This window comes from Plutella xylostella, chromosome 18 (genome assembly GCF_932276165.1).
Source record: "Plutella xylostella chromosome 18, ilPluXylo3.1, whole genome shotgun sequence".
Classification (NCBI taxonomy): domain Eukaryota; kingdom Metazoa; phylum Arthropoda; class Insecta; order Lepidoptera; family Plutellidae; genus Plutella; species Plutella xylostella.
This window is the reverse complement of record NC_063998.1, coordinates 3,616,598-3,638,121: the sequence shown is the minus strand read 5'-3', so window position 1 is coordinate 3,638,121 and position 21,524 is coordinate 3,616,598. Positions and strand designations below refer to the sequence as shown.

Here is a 21,524-nt window from a genome sequence, read left to right as displayed (position 1 = left end):
AGAAGAAGCAAACATTGAATGGCTTGTCCTCAAAAAAAGGCTGTGTTGTGCGCGCAGGTGAACGCCATCTTATCACTAACTTATTCTATAAGGCGGTGCTCACACGGCCTCGCATGTCCATGACGCTGCATGTTGCGTGTCCAAACATTGCTTGGAAGTATCTCCATTGGTATAGAAAACACGCACAGTCCAACACACAGAAAATTCATATATGTGGGTTCATACAATACACGCAACACGCAGTGTGATGGGGACAGAGTAGAACCGCCAACCACCACAGTTAGTTGTCCATTGTAGGTTAACATTGATGATTGTGATTAATAATGGTGACATGATCACCAAGATTTTTCAGTCATTCGTCGACGGCTGAACATAGGTAGCCCAAGGAGAGCAATTAATATTGTGGATAACAAAAGACTGTTATTTAGCTTTATAGTTTATTTCTGATATATTATTTTGTAATAACAATATGCGGTAGAAAAAAAAGGGTGACTAGTCCGCTATTTCTGATAAAAAACGTATGAAATCAATGTTTGTATTTACAAACAAGCTTTTGGTGTAAGTCTCTTTTGGTATAATTTAAAATACAGTAGTTATTTTAATGCTCCAATTCCGTGCCTATAATATTACTTATGTTTCGTAAATACTCTTTTGCGTATAGTTAACTTTATTTGCTATATAAAAATAGTATTAAATATTTTTTACTTTTCAAATTTTAAATTACATTAGGTTTGAGTAGAATGTAGTGAAGTAATAAGTTACTACGTTTAACAATCATTTATTCATAATATCATCATACGAGCATAAGAATACTGCAATGACTCTAAAAGCTTTACTTTCACTATCACAGACATATTTGATTCGATATTTATATTTATGTACTTATAACAAATAAATAGACAACAATATTATATAGGTATTTAAATTAATACATCAAAAGCTGGTAATCCGATTTGTAAAATTCCTCAACTGTTAAAATAGGTCCCACCTTTTTTACAATAAAAATGGCCACAATTTTATATTTTTACATTTCAGAAACATAATAAATATTATTTATAACACACACACACACACTCACGCCTTGTACTAATGTACTCCCTTGCGGGGTAGGCAGAGGTGCATTGCTTCACCCACTTTTCGCCAGAGTGTTAATTATGTTAGTCCCAATGTAATAGGGGGCGGCCCTATTGCCATTTTACGGGCACATCCAAGACCCGAGAACAAATATCTGTGTTTAAACAAATATCTGCCCCAGCCGGGAATCGAACCCGGGACCTTCGGCTCAGTAGTCAGTCAGTCACTAACCACTACGCCATTCGGTCGTCTATATAAAATATTATATCGTATATTAAAAAAATATATAGCGTTAGCGTCCTGTAAATTTTAATAAAATGTCATGGACATGTATTCGATATAGCAGTTGGTTGAAAATAAAAATACCTAGTTCATAAAATTATTATTATTTTCTGTTCATGGACATTAAATTTAGAACACTGTCTTTAGAACATTTGATGTCGTTCAAGAGCTGCCCCATTTATATTCTTCCAATCTGCATGAAATAAATTAAGTAAGTACATTTCTATACACGTGATTTAAAAACTATAACTAACTGTAGATTTTGTTAGCGTGACTATCGCGATATGAGTATTCAAGATTTTAGTTTTAAAAACCAAACTTGTGATGAATAGCTAAATGTATCATAGTTATAAGTAGTGATTTGATACAGTATGATTTATTATTATTATTAATAATATCAATAACTTGTGATGTCCAAATAACGTAATAGTCTACCTACCACATATTTCTATTAGTAACGTAACGTATCTTTATCTAAAATTCTAAATGCGATGTATTTATAGCCAGTAAATGTATGTTTCTTTAATTTATTAATACTTCAATGTACCATATTGAGCATATTATTATCAAATCCATTAAGTTTTTTTGAGAGAAGATAATCGACTTAATTATTTTTTAAAACAGAAACATTCCTAAGTCAGATTAAATCTGGAATAAAACAAACTTCTACCAAATTTTATCCACTACCGTAAACACGAAAGTATTAAAACAATGATAAATCTCATACTTTCAGAGCTTTTAACAACTCACAATAAGTATATCTCAACATATAAAACTAACAACATTTGATTTGTCACTGATTCGCAATCAATTCTCAATAATAAATATACATATACAAAAACAACAATTTTCCCCAACAGCACATCAAAAAAGCCAGTATAGCGTCACCACGATTAATTATTCCACAAATAGGTACATATTTTCAGTTTCCAATATTCAAGTAAGTATATGCCTATCATATTGGCAAATATACCTATTATCGATAGATTGATTTAAAAATATTAATTCAACAAGTACAGACAAACTTCAGTCGCACACTTCTTATTTGGATGACGTCCTCATTATTATTAGGGGTGAACTTTGATCAGTGACATTACCGTTGCCAGGTCATTGTACCCGATATACTGAGCAACTTTCATCACTGGCCAACTCGCGTTAACAAATCCATTGACAAGGGGCAAATAACTGTAGCATATATTTTTCCCAATAAACTTCTAAACACTTCATCTTTTAGGTATAGCGTCCACTTAAAGTTCTCCTACACTTCAACACCAAGCAATATTGCCACTTCAACGTCCAACACTTTAAGGTTTAAGTGAAGCAAGGAATGCCGCACATTCATAACTTTGTGTTTTCGTTCGCTGTTGGTGCTTCGGCCTCGAGGTCCAGTAGTTCTTTGATTCTTTGTACACATAGTTTTGAACCTTCGTTAGCTTCTTTCGCCATCTGTAACGGACAATGTATGAGTTAGTAAGGAGACGATGTGGAGTGCTTGTGTGAAGCTCCACAAACGATCGTGAACCTCACATGACTTTAATTCACATAATGTTTATCACTGTAAAGGTAGCCCTTCGCATTTAGCATCATTATACCCAACGGACGCATCCGCATTCAGTTTTATTCGTAGAGAAATTCACACAAGCGCGTCCAATGCCCATGAAGTCATCGGTATTGCCGACGCCGTTTCTTCATACATTTATGAGAATCAATTTGCTTCGATACCTATAGCTAGACGCTTGCCTTAAGAACTCATTAATACGAACGGTGAGACTAGATTCTAGATCCTCTACACCGGGCTTAGTGGGAGTTTAGCCTCAGCGAACAGCCTCACTCGCGCTCACTCTTGAGGCTGCGCGATGTGAGTGAGCGCGATGCCAAACTTATGTCACGTCTTAAGTGCGTCCCGTGCTACTAGCCGAGAGTGCGCTCGTGAGTGAGTCGCCCGTGACTCACCAGTGAGAAGTTGAGGAAGCCGTGCGGCAGTCCCTCGAGCACGTCCAGCGAGACCGCCGCGCCGAGCCGCCGCAGCTTGCGCGCGAACATCACGCAGTCGTCGAGACACGGGTCCAGGTGCACCGTCTGTGGACGTTTGCACCGTTGTGTTACTAAATAAAGTTAAGTATGTTTATAAAACACCACTTAAATTAAACTCACACAAGTATAATTATGTATTTACAGATTAGGATCAACGTAAAATAGGCGGCCTTATCGATAAGTCAAATTACGCCACGCCCGTATACTAACCGTATAGTTCGGCGATGAATCGGCTTAATTATGAGAATCCTTCTAAATTATGAGAATTTAAAATACTCTATTCATTACTTATTCCAATCTGAGCAGATAAAGAACTTATATTTTATAAAAATGGCTATTTCATACAGTAAATAAAAATAACTGCTATTAGAGCCCGAACACACTGCGTTGCGACGTCCGTCGCATTGTAAAAATCTTGCTATCGTAGGTTGTTGCGATGCGACGATGCAAAGCAGTGTTGTGTTCGTGACCTTAGTTAGAGCCTATTCGAGGATGGACATTCGACATTCACACATTGCTCACGCGCGCCCTACGCCTGCTAAACGACACCGTGGATATTGTCGATATATTCACCGTTTCCCTGAATGAGTTCACAAAAGTAACATTGGCTGTATTATGTAATTAGTTAATTTTTTATAGTTTATAGTTGTTTGTTTCACTGCACTACTGCATTAGAATAATTCTGTAATAGTGGTGTAAGTTTTTTGTAATAATAAATAAATAAAATTATTTCTCTACCCGCAAAGCTAACAAAACCAGCACTGACCAGTATTCTAACAGGCGGGAACTTCTTCAACAACTCATCATCGGCCCAGTACGGCGAAAGGTACGGGTCGCGCGGCACCGAGAATATGAACTCGTCTGACGGACTGCGCACTATCAGCGCGTCCAGGTTCGTGCGGGCTGCTAGCCTGGAATAGTGAGTTTAATTTATTGTTATGTATGACAGGACTCTATTATAGTTCGAACTTATACAATATAAATGTGTTATACATAGTATTGTATTCATTGTAGAACTGTTCAGGGCCTCATTTCTCCGTAAGTCGTACGAGATGTGCGTCGAAATCCATTGCAATGTGGTCAAACCTACCAGCGCCATAGACATAGCACCATTATCATACCAAAATTAATGCAGAGAATGGACAAAGTATATCGAGGGGAACGATATGGCCTATAAGTTTGTTAGAATATCAGTTATTGACGCTGTTATGTACCTAACTCATTTATCATAACTCAATACCTACTCAATCTTTAATTGCATCCATAAGTGAGTATTGAGTATCATAACTATTCGTTACAAAACTACTCATAGACACTAGTGAAGGTATACTCACTCATCAATAGTAGGTCTCGTGATGTTGTTGGATCCAGTGATGTAGGCGAACCGGGATGACATGGCGCCCATTATGCCCGTTGCAGCTTCGCTTATCCTGCACATAGAGCGAGCATTATAGTATGCATGAGACACAGCACATTTTAATAATGATTTAGTAGATACATTCTATAGATTTCACGCCGCTAAGAATTTTCTGCAATCAATGAAAAACTAAAAATACGTTTACAGTACAATGATGTACCTACATACTTACAGTTTAATTTTATTGGCTACACTAAGCGTTTCACTGCCAGTATCCGAATTAATATTTAACGTTGTAAATTTTAATAAGTTTGATCAGCTAGTAGTATACAGAGAATAGTTATAATTATTGCAAAAAAGTATGATTTGTAATAAACTTTTACAGTCCGTTAACTATTTTGTATTCAGACTACCTATATAAATTTATAATTTTATGATATGAGAACAGAAAGATCACTGCATGGTAGGCTAAATCATGGTCAGCTATATCAGAAATAAACTTGAATACATTATTACAATCCTATTTATACCTATCTACATAAATTCTAAATAAATAAGATGAAAAAACCATTAGTAGGTAGGTATCATACGCAACTAACCCAGTGTAAATCAACTGTCCAGTTTGGAAAGGAAAATACGGCGACCCACGCGGCATTCGGCTAGTGAAGTAAATACAAAAAATATGAGCAAAATAAATACATAACATAAAAAAAGTCACAGGGTCTATTTTTATCCACAGACCGAAAAAGGGGAAGCTGGTTCAACAAACTCTATCGATAGAGTTTTGACGCGCACCTTAATCTATCTAAACCCATCAATGCACAATTACTTTTTTAATAATATACTTTGATCTTATGGTAAATATAGCTATAAATTACCGTGTTTTTATCCTCTTCCGTTCCTTGTGATCTGTGACGGTGTCTTGCAACAATGGCGGCTCTCCCACTAGAGTGCTCGACGTCTCAGACTCGCCTTCCCTACGTTAGTGCAACTCGGATTAGTAATCACACCTCATCTCTATGTTTTGTCATAGGATTTTATGTTGAGTGTTAGGTACAGTTCTAATATTTACAAGAATCGGGGAAAAGGATGTTATAATTATTAGTGTTAAGTTTGCAATGTTCACGTCAAATTAAAGATCGACTATTTTCCAATCAGTTTTACAATGTCAGGGTATTGTATTAATGACTTTGGGGTGAAAGGATTCGCCAATAAAATGGGTCCTAACATTCTGGGTATCATCATTATCATAATCATATGGTAAGTGCAACACAGTGTGATGATGATGATTTATAATTAAAATACTTAAATAACTCAGACCCTCACCTTTGAGATTGATCCCGGCGTTGGCTGGGCTTGGCCGACTCGGTGTCGCTCTCCAATACATACTTCTCTAGGAAATCTGATACGCACTTCTGAGACATTTCCTCGTTCGGTGAAAAACCTGGAAATTTATGATAAATGCTTAAATAGTGCCAGAAAGATAAATGTGTGTGATTGCGTATTCTACACTGGTGTGATTATTTGTGCGTGTTTTGTAGATTGGCGTGTGTTGTGAACCTGTAATTGTGTGTTACGCATTGGTATGATGTTGATTTGTACACTTGTGAGTGCATGTGTGTGATTGTACACTAATGTGTGTGTTCTACTCTGGTGTTTGTTGTACACTAGTGTGTTTAGTTACCGGTGGCGGTGTGTTCCGACTGCAGCTCGGCGGACACGGTGGTGTCGGACGACTGGCGTCGCTCGCTGCCGGACTTGTGAGCTTGCAGCTCGCCCAGCTCTGATGTGGACACTTCGGAGAAAGAGCCCAGCTCTACGCTCATTGACGCTGTTGACGGAATGTTGTGTGAAGGTTTTAGGTTTGATTGATTTTATTTCGCAAAGAAATAGCTACTGAATAACATAACAGTAGCAGCCTTTTTATGGAATGTACAACTCTTTTGAATTAGGGAAAATAACTATAACAAAAAATAAAACGGGAAAGTCTAAAAAAAAACTTTCGACGAAGGTAAAGCCACGTATTAAAAGGGGTTGTGGAGCTCCATCCATATCAACAAACGGCCAATTAAATATTTGTTTTACCTTAGACCAGAAATAGACGATTCGATGTTCGGCTGAGTCATCATCAGACGAGGATTCTGGGATTCTTCTTTAATTCTGAGTTTCATCAAGGAAACACGCCATTTTACCGCGAAAAAAAATTGTATTTGTTTTTATTTTATTTAAGTCCTCACCCTGCGAAGCGCTAATCTTCAGGAACCCGTTGCTCTCACCGGGCGTGGTGGCGGCGGACATCAGCGACTGTTCCTTGTCCGTGATCCGCTTCTCAATACCACCGGGCGGGTGGCCTTGCGGCGTCGGACTTGCGTACGCTGGAATAGGTAAAGAAGCGTTTATTGTACACACTGATAAGTATAAGAAGTAAGGAAACATTATTATAATACAAATAATGCTGAAAAAAGCAGAAAAAAGGTTGCTGACCGGAGCGTCAAAAAAGTACCAGCTCGGGATGTGCTGCAGACAATAAGAGCCACAGCGATGGTTTTCTGCATAGTTCACGTGGCGATTTTAACGATTTTATAAAAACACATTTCACACTCGTAATAACATAACCCCTTTCATGAATGAATAATCTTTTTCAGTCTCTTTGGATGTACGGAGTGAGGGGAATCTGTCAAAACAACGCTATTGGATTGCGCTATGCCACTCAGCTACCATTCGTAGGAATAAATCGGCAAGGAGGTCATCTGAATCCTCTCTTTTCATTCGTTCATAACACCGCCTTTTCTCAAGTTACTGCTAGAATTCTACTCCACAAACCTTTAAGACACCTCATCATGAACCCAAACGGCAGTAGCGGGTCCATGAGACACAGCAACCTGGCCGAACTGGATATGGAACTAATCAGTAGAGGTGCGTAGGCCATGAACAGCCCGCCCGGCTGCCGCAGGTTGGCTTCCCTATATCTCTAACTCTAAGGGTGCGTTGCACCATTTAACTTTAACTATTACAAACGTCACATCGTCTGTCAAAGCATCGGTTAAGCGAAAAATTGGTTGCATCATTCAACTATGGTTAAAATGACGTCATAACTTTAACGATAACCATAACCACCCCATGTTGGCCGGTTACTGCTTTTGTTAAAGTCAGGTAGCTGTCAAACGCGTTGTATAACCTCAAAGTAACAGTATTACGTACAAATGTTAATATTAAGTAATTCTTATCATGTCGCTTCTACGTGAAATAGCGCTTGAAACAAGTTCCTCAGAAATTGAGATTGAGGTGGAGTAAGTACGGAACTTACGAAATATGAAGAGAAAGGTGTACTTTCAGAGAACTGATAGATTCGCAACTTGGGATGAGAACTCGTTCTTGGATGGGTTCCAGGTCTCAAAAATGTGGCTCGTGTGTTGGCTTTAAAACTAGAACCTTTCTTACTGCCTCCGACGACGAAGTAAGTACCAATTATTATTATGTTGTAGGTGTAATTATCATCTTCACCACTAAGGGTGCGTTGCACCATTTAACTTTAACTATTACAAACGTCAAATCGTCTGTCAAAGCATCGGTTAAGCGAAAAATGGGTTGCACCATTCAACTATAGTTAAAATGACGTCATAACTTTAACGATAACCATAACCAGCCAATGTTGGCCGGTTATTGCTTTTGTTAAAGTCAAGTAGCTGTCAAACGCGTTGTATAACCTCAAAGTAACAGTATTACGTACAAATATTAATATTAAATAATTCTTATCATGTCGCTTCTACGTGAAATAGCGCTTGAAACAAGTTCCTCAGAAATGGAGATTGAGGTGGAGTAAGTACGGAACTTACGAAATATGAAGAGAAAGGTGTACTTTCAGAGAACTGATAGATTCGCAGGTTCCAGGTCTCAAAAATGTGGCTCGTGTGTTGGCTTTAAAACTAGAACCTTTCTTACTGCCTCCAACGACGAAGTAAGTGCACCTATTATTATGTTGTAGGTGTAATGATCATCTTCACCACCAAATAAGCGTCCACTTCTAGCCATGGGCTCTTCCAAGGAGCGAAACAACACTGTGCCCTCGGCCTTCCTTATGCAGCCACTACCGGCTACCTGCCGGTTGCCGGTCCAGCGCAGCAATCTAATATAAAAGTAACCTACGTAACTCTTTAATTGAATAACCTTGTTTTCAGAAATTTTGCAATCACTTAAATACAGAAATATATCAATGAAAATAAGGACAGAACTAAGAAGAGTGCAGCCCATTATTGTGGCTACGGCATAGCTGCATAATATATTATGTAAACAAAATAGAGACCCTGTGCTGTACCACCAGCTAGGATGCTAGGATTTTTATGATGATTCATCATCTGATGAAGAGGAACCTGTCTATGTAGTTAACAGGAATGATGAGCATAATCGAAGGATGTCAATAAATAATTATTTTAATAGATTACATCGTTAGTTTTTATTTCAACTTGTTAAGAATTCATTAATAAGGTAATTAATAATAAAGGCTTCTATTCTATTCTATTCTCTGGGGGTGTAAGTACCTGCACCTGGCTCTCTCGAATGGAACCTTTGTGCATATCCCCAAGGTCTAAACTGCCTTCCAAAGCTTGGACCATTTCTCCACCACGCTGGTACACTGCGGGTTGGTGGGTTCACATATCTAGATGTGCTAAATCTAGATATGCAGGTTTCCTCACGATGTTTTCCTCACCGTAAGAGCGATGGTATACATTGTACTTATGTTAAAAGAACTCATTGGTACAAGTCAGCGCCGGGATCGAACCCGCATCTCTGGCGTGAGAAGCGGGCGCTTACCCGACTGAGCTACCACCGCTCTTAATAAAGGCTTATTAGAGTCTACTTTGTCGCGGGTTTTATTGATGATAATCTTTTGGTCAATATTTGGAGGAACAACAGACTTAGTTCCTATGACATGTTGACTTTGAGTGCTTTGACAGAGAATGACGGCTACAATGTACTCTGTGACGGCTTCAGTCCGACAGCTAGATTTGGTATTGCCTTACATAAAAATGTTTCCCACAATAACTTTGGGGATAATTATGTCTGAAACGATTAGCAACCCTAATAACATTAACAATGACCGACGATTTGATGGTGCAACACGTTGCAGTAAAATGTTAACTGTAACGACTCTGTCATTGCTAAGTTTAACCTTAACTATTACGATAACCGGGATTTTGATGCAACCCAACCTAAATAAGCGTCCACTTCTAGCCATGGGCTCTCCCAAGGAGCGAAACAACACTGTGCCCTCGGCCTTCCTTATCCAGCGCAGCAATCTAATATCAAAGTAACCTACGTAACTCTTTAATTGAATAACCTTGTTTTCAGAAATTTTGCAATCACTCAAATACAGAAATTTATCAATGAAAATAAGGACAGAACTAAGAAGTGTGCAGCCCAATATAGTGGCTACGGCATAGCTGCATAATATATTATGTAAAAAAATGGGAGACCCTGTACCACCAGCTAGGTTTTTTTTATGATGATTCATCATCTGATGAAGAGGAACCTGTGTATGCAGTTAACAGGAATGATGAGCATAATCGGAGGATGTTAATAAATAATCAGTTTAATAGATTACATCGTTAGTTTTAATTTTGTTTAATTTCAACTTGTTAAGAATTAATTAATAAGATAATCAATAATAAGCCTGAGTCTACTTTGTCGCGGGTTTTATTGATGATAATCTTTTGGTCAATATTTGGAGGAACAACAGACTTATAATGCCACAAACTTATCTGTTCCGGTGAGAGCGAACTAAATGGATCCATATCTCATTACTTACTAATTAATTGTATATTGATATAGATTAGATGGGTTTATTATAACCGCAAGGGCAAATTACCACCACGGGCAAACTTAAAATCTTCAATCAATCTTTGGTTGTGGCACTATGCCGTGTGTGACTGACACAGCAAATTCCGCCAAATTCAATTGTAATAAGGAACACACAACTTAAAATCTTATAGAATGAAGAAATATTAGACATTTACTTGAACTGTCACCGGAACAGATAAGTTTGTGGCACTGTTGGTCCTATGACAGCTAGATTTGGTATTGCCTTACATAAAAACGTTTCCCACAATAACTTTGGGGAAAATTATGTCTCAAACGATTAGCAACCCTAATAACATTAACAATGACCGACGATTTGATGGTGCAACACGTTGCAGTAAAATGTTAACTGTAACGACTCTGTCATTGCTAAGTTTAACCTTAACTATTACGATAACCTGGATGTTGATGCAACCCACCCTAATGGTCACAGTATATTAAACGTAATGTAAGCGGACCGCCTTTGATCTCGCTGTCAACCGAGCTCATAAACGCCTGCTGTGAACCTAATGCGTAAGTACGCGCTCCAAAAGCTCTCTTCTCATTGTTTCATAAATCCAACATGGCTTAGATAGTCACCATTTTTCTCAAGTTATTGCTACATATTTATAGCCACAAACCTTTGAGACACCGCATCATGAACCCAAACGGCAGCAGCGGGTCCATGAGACACAGCAACCTGGCCGGGCTGGGTATGAAGCTAATCAGTAGAGGGGCGTAGACCATGAACAGCCCGCCCGGCTGCCGCAGGTTGGCTTGTCTATATCTCTAATGGTCACAGCGCACATAAATGTAACGTAAACGGTCACCGTATCGCCTTTTTCTCAAGTCATTGCTACATATTTAAAGCCACAAACCTTTAAGACACCGCATCATGAACCCGAACGGCAGCAGCGGGTCCATCAGACACAGCAACCTGGCCGGGCTGGGTATGAAGCTGATCAGCAGAGGTGCGTAGGCCATGAACAGCCCGCCCGGCTGCCGCAGGTTGGCCTCCATGAGCTTGAGCGTGCAGCCGGCGATGAGGTTCGCGCCGGCCGAGTCGCCCGCGAATACTATGCGTTTGCCTGTGGGGTGGTGGGATTGTTAAGTGGTGGTTTTGTTTGGAGATGACGGTGAATATTATGGATAAATAAATACAATTATTTTTTGTAGTAAGTAACTTAATGGTGTGTCGCAAAAACATTTTAACGCTGAAGAATATTTATATGCATACAACTGAGATTAACACACATAAAATTAAACGAGAATAAATAGGTATCTAAAAGATGTATAAGGTATTTAGGAGCCCTAAGGATCTTTTTACGATGTCATCACCATCTAGGAAGGGTAATAGACCTTATTTTGCAGTACAAATATTATAACTCTTATTTACATAATCAAATCGATAATCCTCACCCGTAGTCCCAAGCTCCTTAAAATTATTCAGCATCCAGCAATACGCATAGAAAACCTCTTCCAAAGCCCTTGGAAACGGCGCTTGCGGCGCCAAACTATAGTCCACACTCAGTATAGGCACGTTGAGTTTGGCCGCCCAGTCTCGTAGGTACATCTCGTGAGACTTAGAGCTCTGTGCCACGAAGCCGCCGCCGTGGCAGTGGAACACTATGCCGTCTGCCGGTGGGGCTGTTGCTTCGCTGTCCTGGGGAAATAGTTGGGTTTTAGTACTACTAATATTGTAAAAGCGAAAGTTTGGAAGTATGGATGGGTGTTTGTAACACTTTCACAGAAAAACGGAATAAAGAATAAGGAGGGTATATCGTCAGCTTAGCCTTCAAATGTGGGATAAATGGCGAAATATTATATGTAGTTATTTTCTCAGTTAGTGCGAATATATCCAAAATTCAAATTTAATTAAATTATGACAGAATCTACTGTAGAATACACTTCCTTGGTCAATGTCTAGAAACCAATTTTATCCTGTATTGATCATCATAATTTATGTTTAGGTTTAATTAGAGATTTAAGTGACAAATGTGTAACAACTTTTTTGGAAATAAAATTATCATTATCATTATATCATTATCATCTTTGAGAAAATTACACATTGTTATCCAAAGGATATTTCAAAGGCCCTTAGATCCTGCCCTTTCCTACAGTAAGGTCATGTTGCCATTGAGCTACATTACTAAGGACAATCACTAGATTTGAATGCAGCTGCAGTTCAACTATTACTATGCTAGATGCGTTGCATTGATGACCTGATTTAGAAAGGGAGTTTCTATTTGGAATTTAAACTAAGCCTTTCAAGGAATTATGTTTGTTTTCTTATGAACTTAGGGTTGATAAGAGTCAAGTCTATTCTATTTTAACAAATAAGGTGAATTCTTGTTTAAAATCAGTGTTTTTTAAAGATCTCTGATGTCTTTCCAGCCTGGGACCCGAGGCGTGGCATCTCTATCATATTAAGTATGTGTTAAATACGGCAATATCTCTCATCTCATCTCATTAAACATGGCGATATGATGGGTGTTATTTGCATTTTAGTTTATCTACGTAGATAAAGCTGCCATGCCTTGAGCTCTAGATCAAGATAGATAGTCTCATAAGCCGATATTAAATTATTAACCAACATTATTATTCAATTCACTCACCATGCCAGTCCTCTTAGTGACACTAATAAGCCGCAAGTTCAAGCTCTGCAGTCCGATGTGCACGGTCGGCGGCGATACGGTCAGCGACTCGCCCGCCAACGTCGACACGGTGACCGGCTCCGGCGGGATCGTGATCACTCGGTTCACGGCCACGGTGGACGACATTAGGGAAGGCACGCGTTTCATTATTTCTGGAAATTGGAAAATTCGTTATGTTTATAGGTTTACTTAGAACAGCATTGGATACAGCTGGACACATAGTCGTTTTCGTTAGGTAAATGGATTTTATAAATACCTAATGATTTTGTGATGCTTTCAGCATATAAGTCCACTTATTGTACACTTTAGCTCATGTAGATCCATAGTGGTTTTTAAAGCGAAGTATAGCTCAATGTATGACTTCATAGAGATTACAATTTTAACAGTCAACTTCCCGAAGTTTAACGTACCTACCCCTCGTAATATTTCAGTAGTTCGAAAGAAGTGAAATTGAATTCCGGAAAGTAGACGGGTAGGGTAGTTACAGTAATAATTATTATCCCTTACAATCGAACTCACCGCTCTCAGCAAGGAACCAAAACGCCTTACAAAAGTCGACACTGGCCGACTGCGAGATGTTCACTATCCGTCTTGCCCGCAGCTCCGGGTCTAACAGGTACTGGCCGCCGGTCCACACCGAGCTGATGAGGTTCCCGTGGCTGTAGTACGCCTCGGAGAAACCCGCCATGCATATGGATATGCCCTTGAGGATGCCCCGCATTGAGGGCAGGAACTGTAAGAGGTTTGGTGGTTAGATGTGGGGAAAGTAGTGGTGCGGTTCGAATAGGATAACAGTTTTTGAATTAAAGCCTATAGAAGTTAAAACTGGAGTCTGTTTTTTTTTATCTCAGATACGAAATTGACAGATTGTGAACGGTTCATCAACCATAGATTGTCCCGCCAATGTCACTTAATATAATCGACTGTTGATGAACCGTTCAGAATCTGACAATTTAGTATCTGAGATTAAAAAATAGACTCTAGTTTTAACTTCTATGGTGGATGCGACATGTCGAATACGCATTTACTCGACGGAACCGGAGTGTAAAAGTTATCATTCACGAGAACCTTGTCTACTTTCCTATTCCGTCTGCTTTTCTATTACTTAAATATGCCATAGTTTATAGATTACACGTTTCGTTGGAGACCATGCAAGATTTAAGGCATACGAAAATACTTCTGAGCCTTAAATTAAACCTATTCCATGAGTAATTCGCTGCTGATACAAAGTAAGACCATCGATAAATGGTAAAAGACTCAAAGTGCAGTCAGATACGCGTCCAATTCATCATCCATCCTCATTAATTAATACATTCACCTTAATTTATTACTGTTGGCAACGAGCCCGAATGCTATCAGAATATTCAATTGATTGATCTGTTCCAATAAACATAAGTTAGCAGCTTGCGTTTGGCAATTAATTAGAAGCCAATTATGTATAAGTTAATACTAAGATAATGTTAGTAAGTAGGTAAAACGTTTTTACGATAAGATTAAACAGTTCACAAAGGTTGAATCTAGCACATTCAACAAAGGAGCGAATGATTAATTTGTTACACACATATTCTTATTATATTGTAACTTTATTTATACCTAATTTTAGTTCTGACATAACAGACTCGACATTTTGGTGCCGCAATGTATCTCTGCCTACCTTAGCCTACATTTGGTACAATACAAAGGGTAAAATGCTTATGTTGAGTTCCCGTGCTAGAACTGCTAGATAAAAAAGTATACTTTTTTAAGTACCTTATGCGTGTGTTATTTTATAAGTTTCTAGCAATAGCTTTATGATGATATGTTCGCGTGATCGGCGACATTAGGTCACTGGGTGAAATGGATCTTAATACTATGATGTGCCATAACATAACATACAAATGCGTGAACAACATTGTATAACAGAACAAAACATATGTTTTTAATTGACTCGTTTGAAATGTAAACTCTAACACATGTTTGTGGGTTTGTAAACAACATATTAGGTAGGTATAGTGGAGGACATAGTTAAACTTTTAACTGGGGATGTCAAGTTATTTTTGGGAGGCTAGGAAAATTTTGTGCATCTATTTGGTCTGTATCAGACATTTATGTCAGCACAGCATCCTCACATAGGGATGTAGGGAACGCGGCAGACTAAGGTTGGAATTTGAACTGTTTTTCAATAATTCAATTTCAATTTTGTTTGTGGCCATATGTCGTGTGTGACTAACACAACAAATCCGGCCAATTACGATAGTGTTGAGATACACACAATGTTTTTAGCTGTCTTTACGGTGGTGTTTTTCAATAAGTAAATATTACAAAGAAATAAATATCAATAATAGAATAAGAGATTCAATTATTTAGATTCGTTCCTGACTCATTTACTATCGAGACACGTAGGTACATATTCTAATAGGTACGTGGGAAAGCTAGCGTCCCTACATAGTACGTGATACCTAGTATGATAGTGATGCACTTTGCTTATCAAAAAAGACTTATTCAATTTTTTGGGTATCAAATCACTGAATACATATTCATACGTATTAAGACCCTATTCTTTTGTCTTACGCGTATGCAATTATTATAGTTTATGCAGGGATATAATTATTTTTTTATGGTGAAGCACTATAAGGACGAGGATTGGTTCTTTTGTGTAATCATTTCATACATTCACAACATTGCTATTTTTTATAAAGGAATTATAAAAATATTTTTTTATGCCGAATTTGCGAGGCAAACCTAACTAGGTCTACGTTAAATCTGTATCGCTATTGATATCTGCGCCGCAATAATTAACATTTATATAAAACATATACTGTAGGTATATAAATACTATAATAGTGTCGGTAACGGTAACATAGGTACGTACGTAGTACGGCTATTCTTAGATTAAATAAAAGAGAGATCAAGGTCTTTAATCCAACGTGTTAAAAGAAAATGAAGCAGTCGTGTGGGCGATAAAAGTCAGTTGTCTGTATATATTTATAATCCATCGAGGTCGATTTAGTTTAATTCCGTTATCAGTGTTCCGCTACTTGTGTTTTTATAATATAATGTACGTAGTAGACACAGATGGTATTTAAAATACACAGAATGCATAAAATGTGTACTTACTGTTTCCTTATACTTGATATTCTATCCCATTGTCTACCCTATCCATATCTAATTTAATTATTATGTAATCATTTTATCGGGTTTTTTAATTACGCGATGCAGTCCGTAGGTAGGTATTTTGTAATTTAATTAGTAAATGGAAGAGATCGTAATAAAGTGGCTAACATCCTACATCGTAAAAATAACTAGACAGAGACTAAATTCATAATATAATCAGACTAGCCACGTATGAGGATAGCGCCGAAAGGAGGTAACAGGTCCTTAAAATACAGATCGATTCAGGAAAGTTATCCCCCCTTCTTTCAGCTATTCTATGTAAAAACTTCCTAAGCTATACTATAATACTATAGTGTCATACAGCCAACAGCAGCATAAATTAATGTGGTATGGAAATAAAACTTTATTTATCATAAAAATCTCTCATTGTGCTTCTATTTGTGGCCTTCTTTTGAACCAAACTAAAACAAACTATGTATTTCAATAATCTTACCTGGAACCCCAGACACCGTCCATAGAAGCAGTACTGGTTGATAGTGTCGGCCGTAGCAAACAGTTCCTCTGGAGTGTGGTTCTCTGAAGGAAACAGTTCCCCGGGCGGGGCCCAGGTGAGCAGTGTGTGCAGGTGGTGTAGGCAGGTGCCGAGGGATGCCAGGAGTTGCCCACAGGATTCTACCTCTCTGTAACAGAGGTGCTGAGATGTAGTAGGGGTATCTATGGGGCCATGAAGTCCTAGTGGTTATGAAGCAAAATCAGTGATGAAAAACAGATTATCAGGCTCAAGCAGGGACTTTCACAGATTACTGCAACCATTTTGGTCTGTTCTAGTATGTATTTAGGGTGTGATAGTTATTTTTCAGTTTTATCACCCCAAGTTCAGCTCAGACAAGCAATTTAAATTTCTAACTATAATTAATTTAAAAGATATAAAATTTAATAATACCTGACAAAATATCCTTTTCTAAATAGCAGTGTATCTCTGCCGGTGCACACTTGCCGACTCAGCTTCAGACCGTGCAGCACACAGGAGTCCACTACTGACACAAAGCTGCGGTAGCCATTGCCTGGTGATACAGCATCTAAGTCATATAGTGGAGCCACCTGAAAGTTTGCTTTGGTTAGTGTAATAGTAGATGAGTACATATAATAAATTCATGGTCTACCTACACACTATGTATTGTTTCATAGGTTTACAAAAACATATAATGAGAGAACTAACAGTATTAAATGAAATAATTAAATATAGTGTTGATGAGATGTTGATTGAGACTGAAAGGCTAAAAAAATCACATAAAAACTTTTTAAAGTTCATACAATAATTTAGACCTTTCTATCCATTAGCTAACTTTGTCTGTGACATTCAGCAACAACCAAAAACATAGCTTTCTGTTAGAAAACATAATAAAGTTTTTAAATTACCTTGCGCACATGGTCTACAAGAGGCCAAACTGTGTCTATGTGGTCTATCAGAGTCATGAACCCCTGGTACAGTCGCTGCCCATTCTCTGTGTCGTCTGGCTGGAAGTATGTGGCGTTGTTCTGGCAGGAGTCCTTCAGGGCCTCGTACATCGCAAAGGTCGGGGGAGCACCCCCAACCTCCTCTTTACAGCACATAGAGGCCTTAGCAGGCGATTCCCCAAAAGACATCTTTCTGTAAATATTGGTCGTAGCCACTCGCAAACCCCGGGTCGCAACCCTAACACTCATCTGCGAAATAAATGTAAACACCTTAACGCACTATTTGTTATGAATGTAATAAAACGTAACCTGACTAAAATATTTACAGAAATCTTGTGGTTTTATCATTTGTACCATTCTTCCGGCACTTCTTCACTTTCGCGTTTAACACAGTAAAGTGTTTGTTATTGTCAGTGCAAGCAGTGTGTAGGTGCTGATCGGCTAATTTTCAATGTTATTATGAATTCATGATAGGAAAAAACATAAAATTGATTTCGATTCATTTGACATTTTGAAAACTGAAATCTACCCTACAGAAATCATTCTTTCTACCACAAAAGAAAATTATTTTATTAGGGCAACACTATCAAGTTGTCATGTGTAACAACATAACAAAATAAAAACCATATGTTTCCGGTAGAATCTAAAAGGTAGAAGTAGAATTGGTTCAGTGTTGCCACCTTTTAGGGCTAGATCTTTTTGACAGGACAGACGGCCAAGATACTGACAGTGACAGACAGTTTGATTGTAATGTTAGCGCTATTTGACATACGCAGCTGTATGTAAATAAGCTTGTTTGTTGGTTATGTATTTTATTTTTTGCCTATAATTACTAGAAATGGATGAAATACCAATGGAACCTGCAAATCTAGACATTGAACCAAATACAGCGTTGACCATTACTCCAGAAAATGTAGAAATATCCGAAGAAAACATCGCTACCGGCGACCAACCTCAATTCCAATACCCACCACTATTTCCAAGTAAAACTCTTTTGGAGCTCTGCAACTCTTCGTGGTCTCGTTCTCTGAAGGATGGTGATGAGTCCCAGCCTTACCTGCGCGGGTGTAAGTGGTCCCCTGACGGCACGTGCTGCCTGACCGTGGTCAATAATAAGGGAATGCATGTCGTTGAGTTACCAAAAGATTTATATGTCGATTCGGTGACGGCCGATCGGGTTATTGATGTGTTGGATTCGGTCATTCATGTGAAAGAGGCAGGACTAGTGTATGACTACTGTTGGTACCCGGCTATGAACAGTTGTGTTCCAGAGACATGTTGGTAAGGGTCTTTATTTAATCAGTTATTATAAAGTCATTAGTTAAAAAGTCATTATGGACCAAAATGCGTGTTTTTTCTGCAACCATTGCATAATCCAATTAATTCTAAAACACTCCTCTTAAGTTACTAATTCTTACTTGTATTTTGAGGTAGGTACCTATTCATAATATTTTTTCTCCTTTTATTCACAGTTGGCTAACCACCCTACAAAATGCCCCTGTTCAGATGTGGGATGCGTTTGATGGCTCCCTAAGATGCAGCTACCGAGGCTTCAATGCGGTGGACGAGATGGAGCCGGCCTTATCTGTCACATTCAGTTCTGATGGGACCAGGATCATTGCTGGCTACAAAAAGATGCTAAGAACCTTTGATGTTGGCAGGTATAGAGATGAATTACCAAAACAAATGTTGAACAGAACCAGATCAATGAATATTCTTATAATCCACAGACAATGATATAGTACAATAGGCAGCCTATTCTATTCTATTCTATTAATAGGCAGCCTTATAGCTAAAATAATTTTCTTCCATGTAACTGTTGAGTGGACGAATGACTTATGAATGAACTGCATACAGTTTCACAAAAACACTTTCCTTCACTTCCAGGCCGGGCCGAGACTGTGCAGAATACAAGATATCCTCCCCCGCATCATGCATGGCGACCGACAGCAACCTGCTGGCCGTGGGCTCGTGGAACACCAGCATCAGCCTGTACAGCGTCAGCGAGCTGGACACCTACAAGAGCATAGGGAAAATGCATGGGCATTCTGGTTAGTATTTTTTGTTTAAATTGCGTATCCATTTCCGTTGGGAAGTAAAGATTTGAAGTGTAGTGTTATCTCGCATCATCTCAGTCAGCTAGGGTCACCTTTTTGTGACATCAGTGTCTGGTGACATAAATCCTTATAAGGAGATCATGAATTATAGTTTACATTTGTAATGAAAATCTAAATCTTTATACTTATACAATTTACATACTTACTAAGAAGGTTGTTCTTTCATTAATCTATCTTAACTTTTTCAAATAAATTCCAATTCTGTTATTGTAATATTGTACTAATTTACACTTCACAGGTGGAGTAACCCATATGAAATTCACTCCGGACGGCTTAAAACTAGTGAGTGGGGCTCGGAAAGACCACCGCCTGCTGGTCTGGGACATCAGGTACTACAGGAGACCTCTCAACATCCTCAGCAGAGCCGTGGACACTAACCAGAGAGTATACTTCGACATATCGCCGTGTGGCAAGTACCTGATGACAGGAGGAACTGATGGTATACTGAAGGTGTGGGACGTGAACAAAGTTGATTGGACTTCGAGCATCGATACTGGGAGTGTAGAAACTGATAATGCATCTTTTAAGGTGAGAAACAAATATCTTTTTTAATCAGAGCTTTATGAAATTATTGGTTTAAATGTAGATAATAACATAGCTTGGCCGACCGGATGGCGTAGTGGTTAGTGACACTGACTATGACTAATGAGCCGAAGGTCCCGGGTTCGATTCCCGGCTGGGGCAGATATTTGTTTAAACACAGATATTTGTTCTCGGGTCTTTGATGTGCCTGTAAAATGGCAATAGGCCCGCCCCCTATTACATTGGGACTAACATAACACTCTGGCGAAAAGTGGGTGCAGCAATGCACCTCTGCCTACCCCGCAAGGGAGTACATTAGTACAAGGCGTGAGTGTGTGTTAGTAACATAGCTTCAGGGAGTGAAAAAATAATCGTAAATAAAGCGTAATCAAAAATAAACCATATTATTTTTCAGTTTCCTCTACACTCCGACTGTTGCAACAGTGTGTCCATACATCCATATCGGCCTATAGTAGCCACCGGCTCCGGACAACACCACTTCTCAGACCCGACTACCATAGACAACGGAGATATATCCCCAGAGAGGACCACAGACAAAACAAATGAAGTGGAAATGAAATATTCCAGCAATTCCGAAAATTGTTTAGTGTTTTGGTGGACTGGAGAGGTGCCGAATTTAACGTAGATTTTTGTACCTACTTTGTGTAAATTGACTTGAATATATCTGTGATACTAAATGAAATGTAATATGGTAAATTTTTTACCTTCTATTTACCACGTTTTCACGTTAATTAGTCTATAAATTCTGCTGTTTCGAATAGAGAAAAACTAGCACTACTAACTACACTTTCGTTATCAGGAAAGAGGAAAAGCTAAGTATGTACTTAAGTTTATTTTCCAAATAAAATTTGTATGGTAATATTGCAATGCATTGCTTATCGATGCCGTCGATACTAACAACCTTTCGCTAATCATCAATAAATCAGACGTCATGATCCTGAGTAAATATCTACCAAACTAAACTAATTGCGGAAAACAAAATTATCCTCTTCAATCAGTTTAAAGTTTTCGAAGGCTCCTTTAAACCTTGTTGGGAAACGTTTGCAGCAAAAGTTTGGAGTTTCCTTTCGGCGAGTG

General features: G+C 38.5%; 2 protein-coding genes across 4 annotated transcripts; one reads left to right on the top strand and one right to left on the bottom strand.

The window, feature by feature from the left end:
- Nucleotides 1-1,282: 1,282 nt before the first annotated feature.
- Nucleotides 1,283-18,305, bottom strand: LOC105392962 (hormone-sensitive lipase). Of its 3 annotated transcripts, none has more exons than XM_048627311.1 (16): nt 18,142-18,305; nt 17,749-18,057; nt 17,273-17,430; nt 16,823-17,009; nt 13,756-13,969; nt 13,198-13,388; nt 12,002-12,245; nt 11,461-11,670; nt 6,985-7,122; nt 6,432-6,578; nt 6,074-6,191; nt 5,626-5,724; nt 4,725-4,820; nt 4,157-4,301; nt 3,310-3,435; nt 1,283-2,802 (listed from the first exon to the last, which is right to left on the bottom strand). In XM_048627311.1, the coding sequence occupies exons 1-16, from the start codon at nt 18,142-18,144 to the stop codon at nt 2,695-2,697; spliced, it is 2,493 nt and encodes an 830-aa protein (XP_048483268.1). In that variant the 5' UTR covers nt 18,145-18,305; the 3' UTR covers nt 1,283-2,694. The 3 variants fall into 3 exon arrangements, with proteins under 3 accessions (XP_048483268.1, XP_048483269.1, XP_048483270.1); XM_048627312.1 differs by having other exon boundaries at nt 17,749-18,036; XM_048627313.1 differs by having other exon boundaries at nt 1,284-2,802; nt 17,749-18,036; nt 18,114-18,305.
- Nucleotides 18,306-18,547: 242 nt separating this feature from the next.
- On the top strand, nt 18,548-21,130 carry LOC105392947 (telomerase Cajal body protein 1 homolog). Its single transcript, XM_011564639.3, has 5 exons — nt 18,548-19,068; nt 19,260-19,448; nt 19,675-19,838; nt 20,143-20,432; nt 20,842-21,130. Exons 1-5 carry the CDS (start codon nt 18,626-18,628, stop codon nt 21,070-21,072), a joined length of 1,317 nt encoding a protein of 438 aa, XP_011562941.3. The 5' UTR covers nt 18,548-18,625; the 3' UTR covers nt 21,073-21,130.
- Nucleotides 21,131-21,524: the final 394 nt, after the last annotated feature.

What these genes read in the sequence shown, in the direction of transcription:
- LOC105392962 (XM_048627311.1), bottom strand. An exon ending in TCACTAAGAGGACTGGCATG is followed by an intron (nt 12,246 to 13,197) that starts GTGAGTGAATTG and finishes CTATTTCCCCAG; the next exon opens with GACAGCGAAGCAACAGCCCC. An exon ending in CGCCGGGATCAATCTCAAAG is followed by an intron (nt 5,725 to 6,073) that starts GTGAGGGTCTGA and finishes GCACTAACGTAG; the next exon opens with GGAAGGCGAGTCTGAGACGT.
- LOC105392947 (XM_011564639.3), top strand. Translation starts at nt 18,626, where the DNA reads ATGGATGAAATACCAATGGAACCTGCAAATCTAGACATTGAACCAAAT. An exon ending in TGTGTTCCAGAGACATGTTG is followed by an intron (nt 19,069 to 19,259) that starts GTAAGGGTCTTT and finishes TTTTATTCACAG; the next exon opens with TTGGCTAACCACCCTACAAA. An exon ending in CTGATAATGCATCTTTTAAG is followed by an intron (nt 20,433 to 20,841) that starts GTGAGAAACAAA and finishes ATTATTTTTCAG; the next exon opens with TTTCCTCTACACTCCGACTG.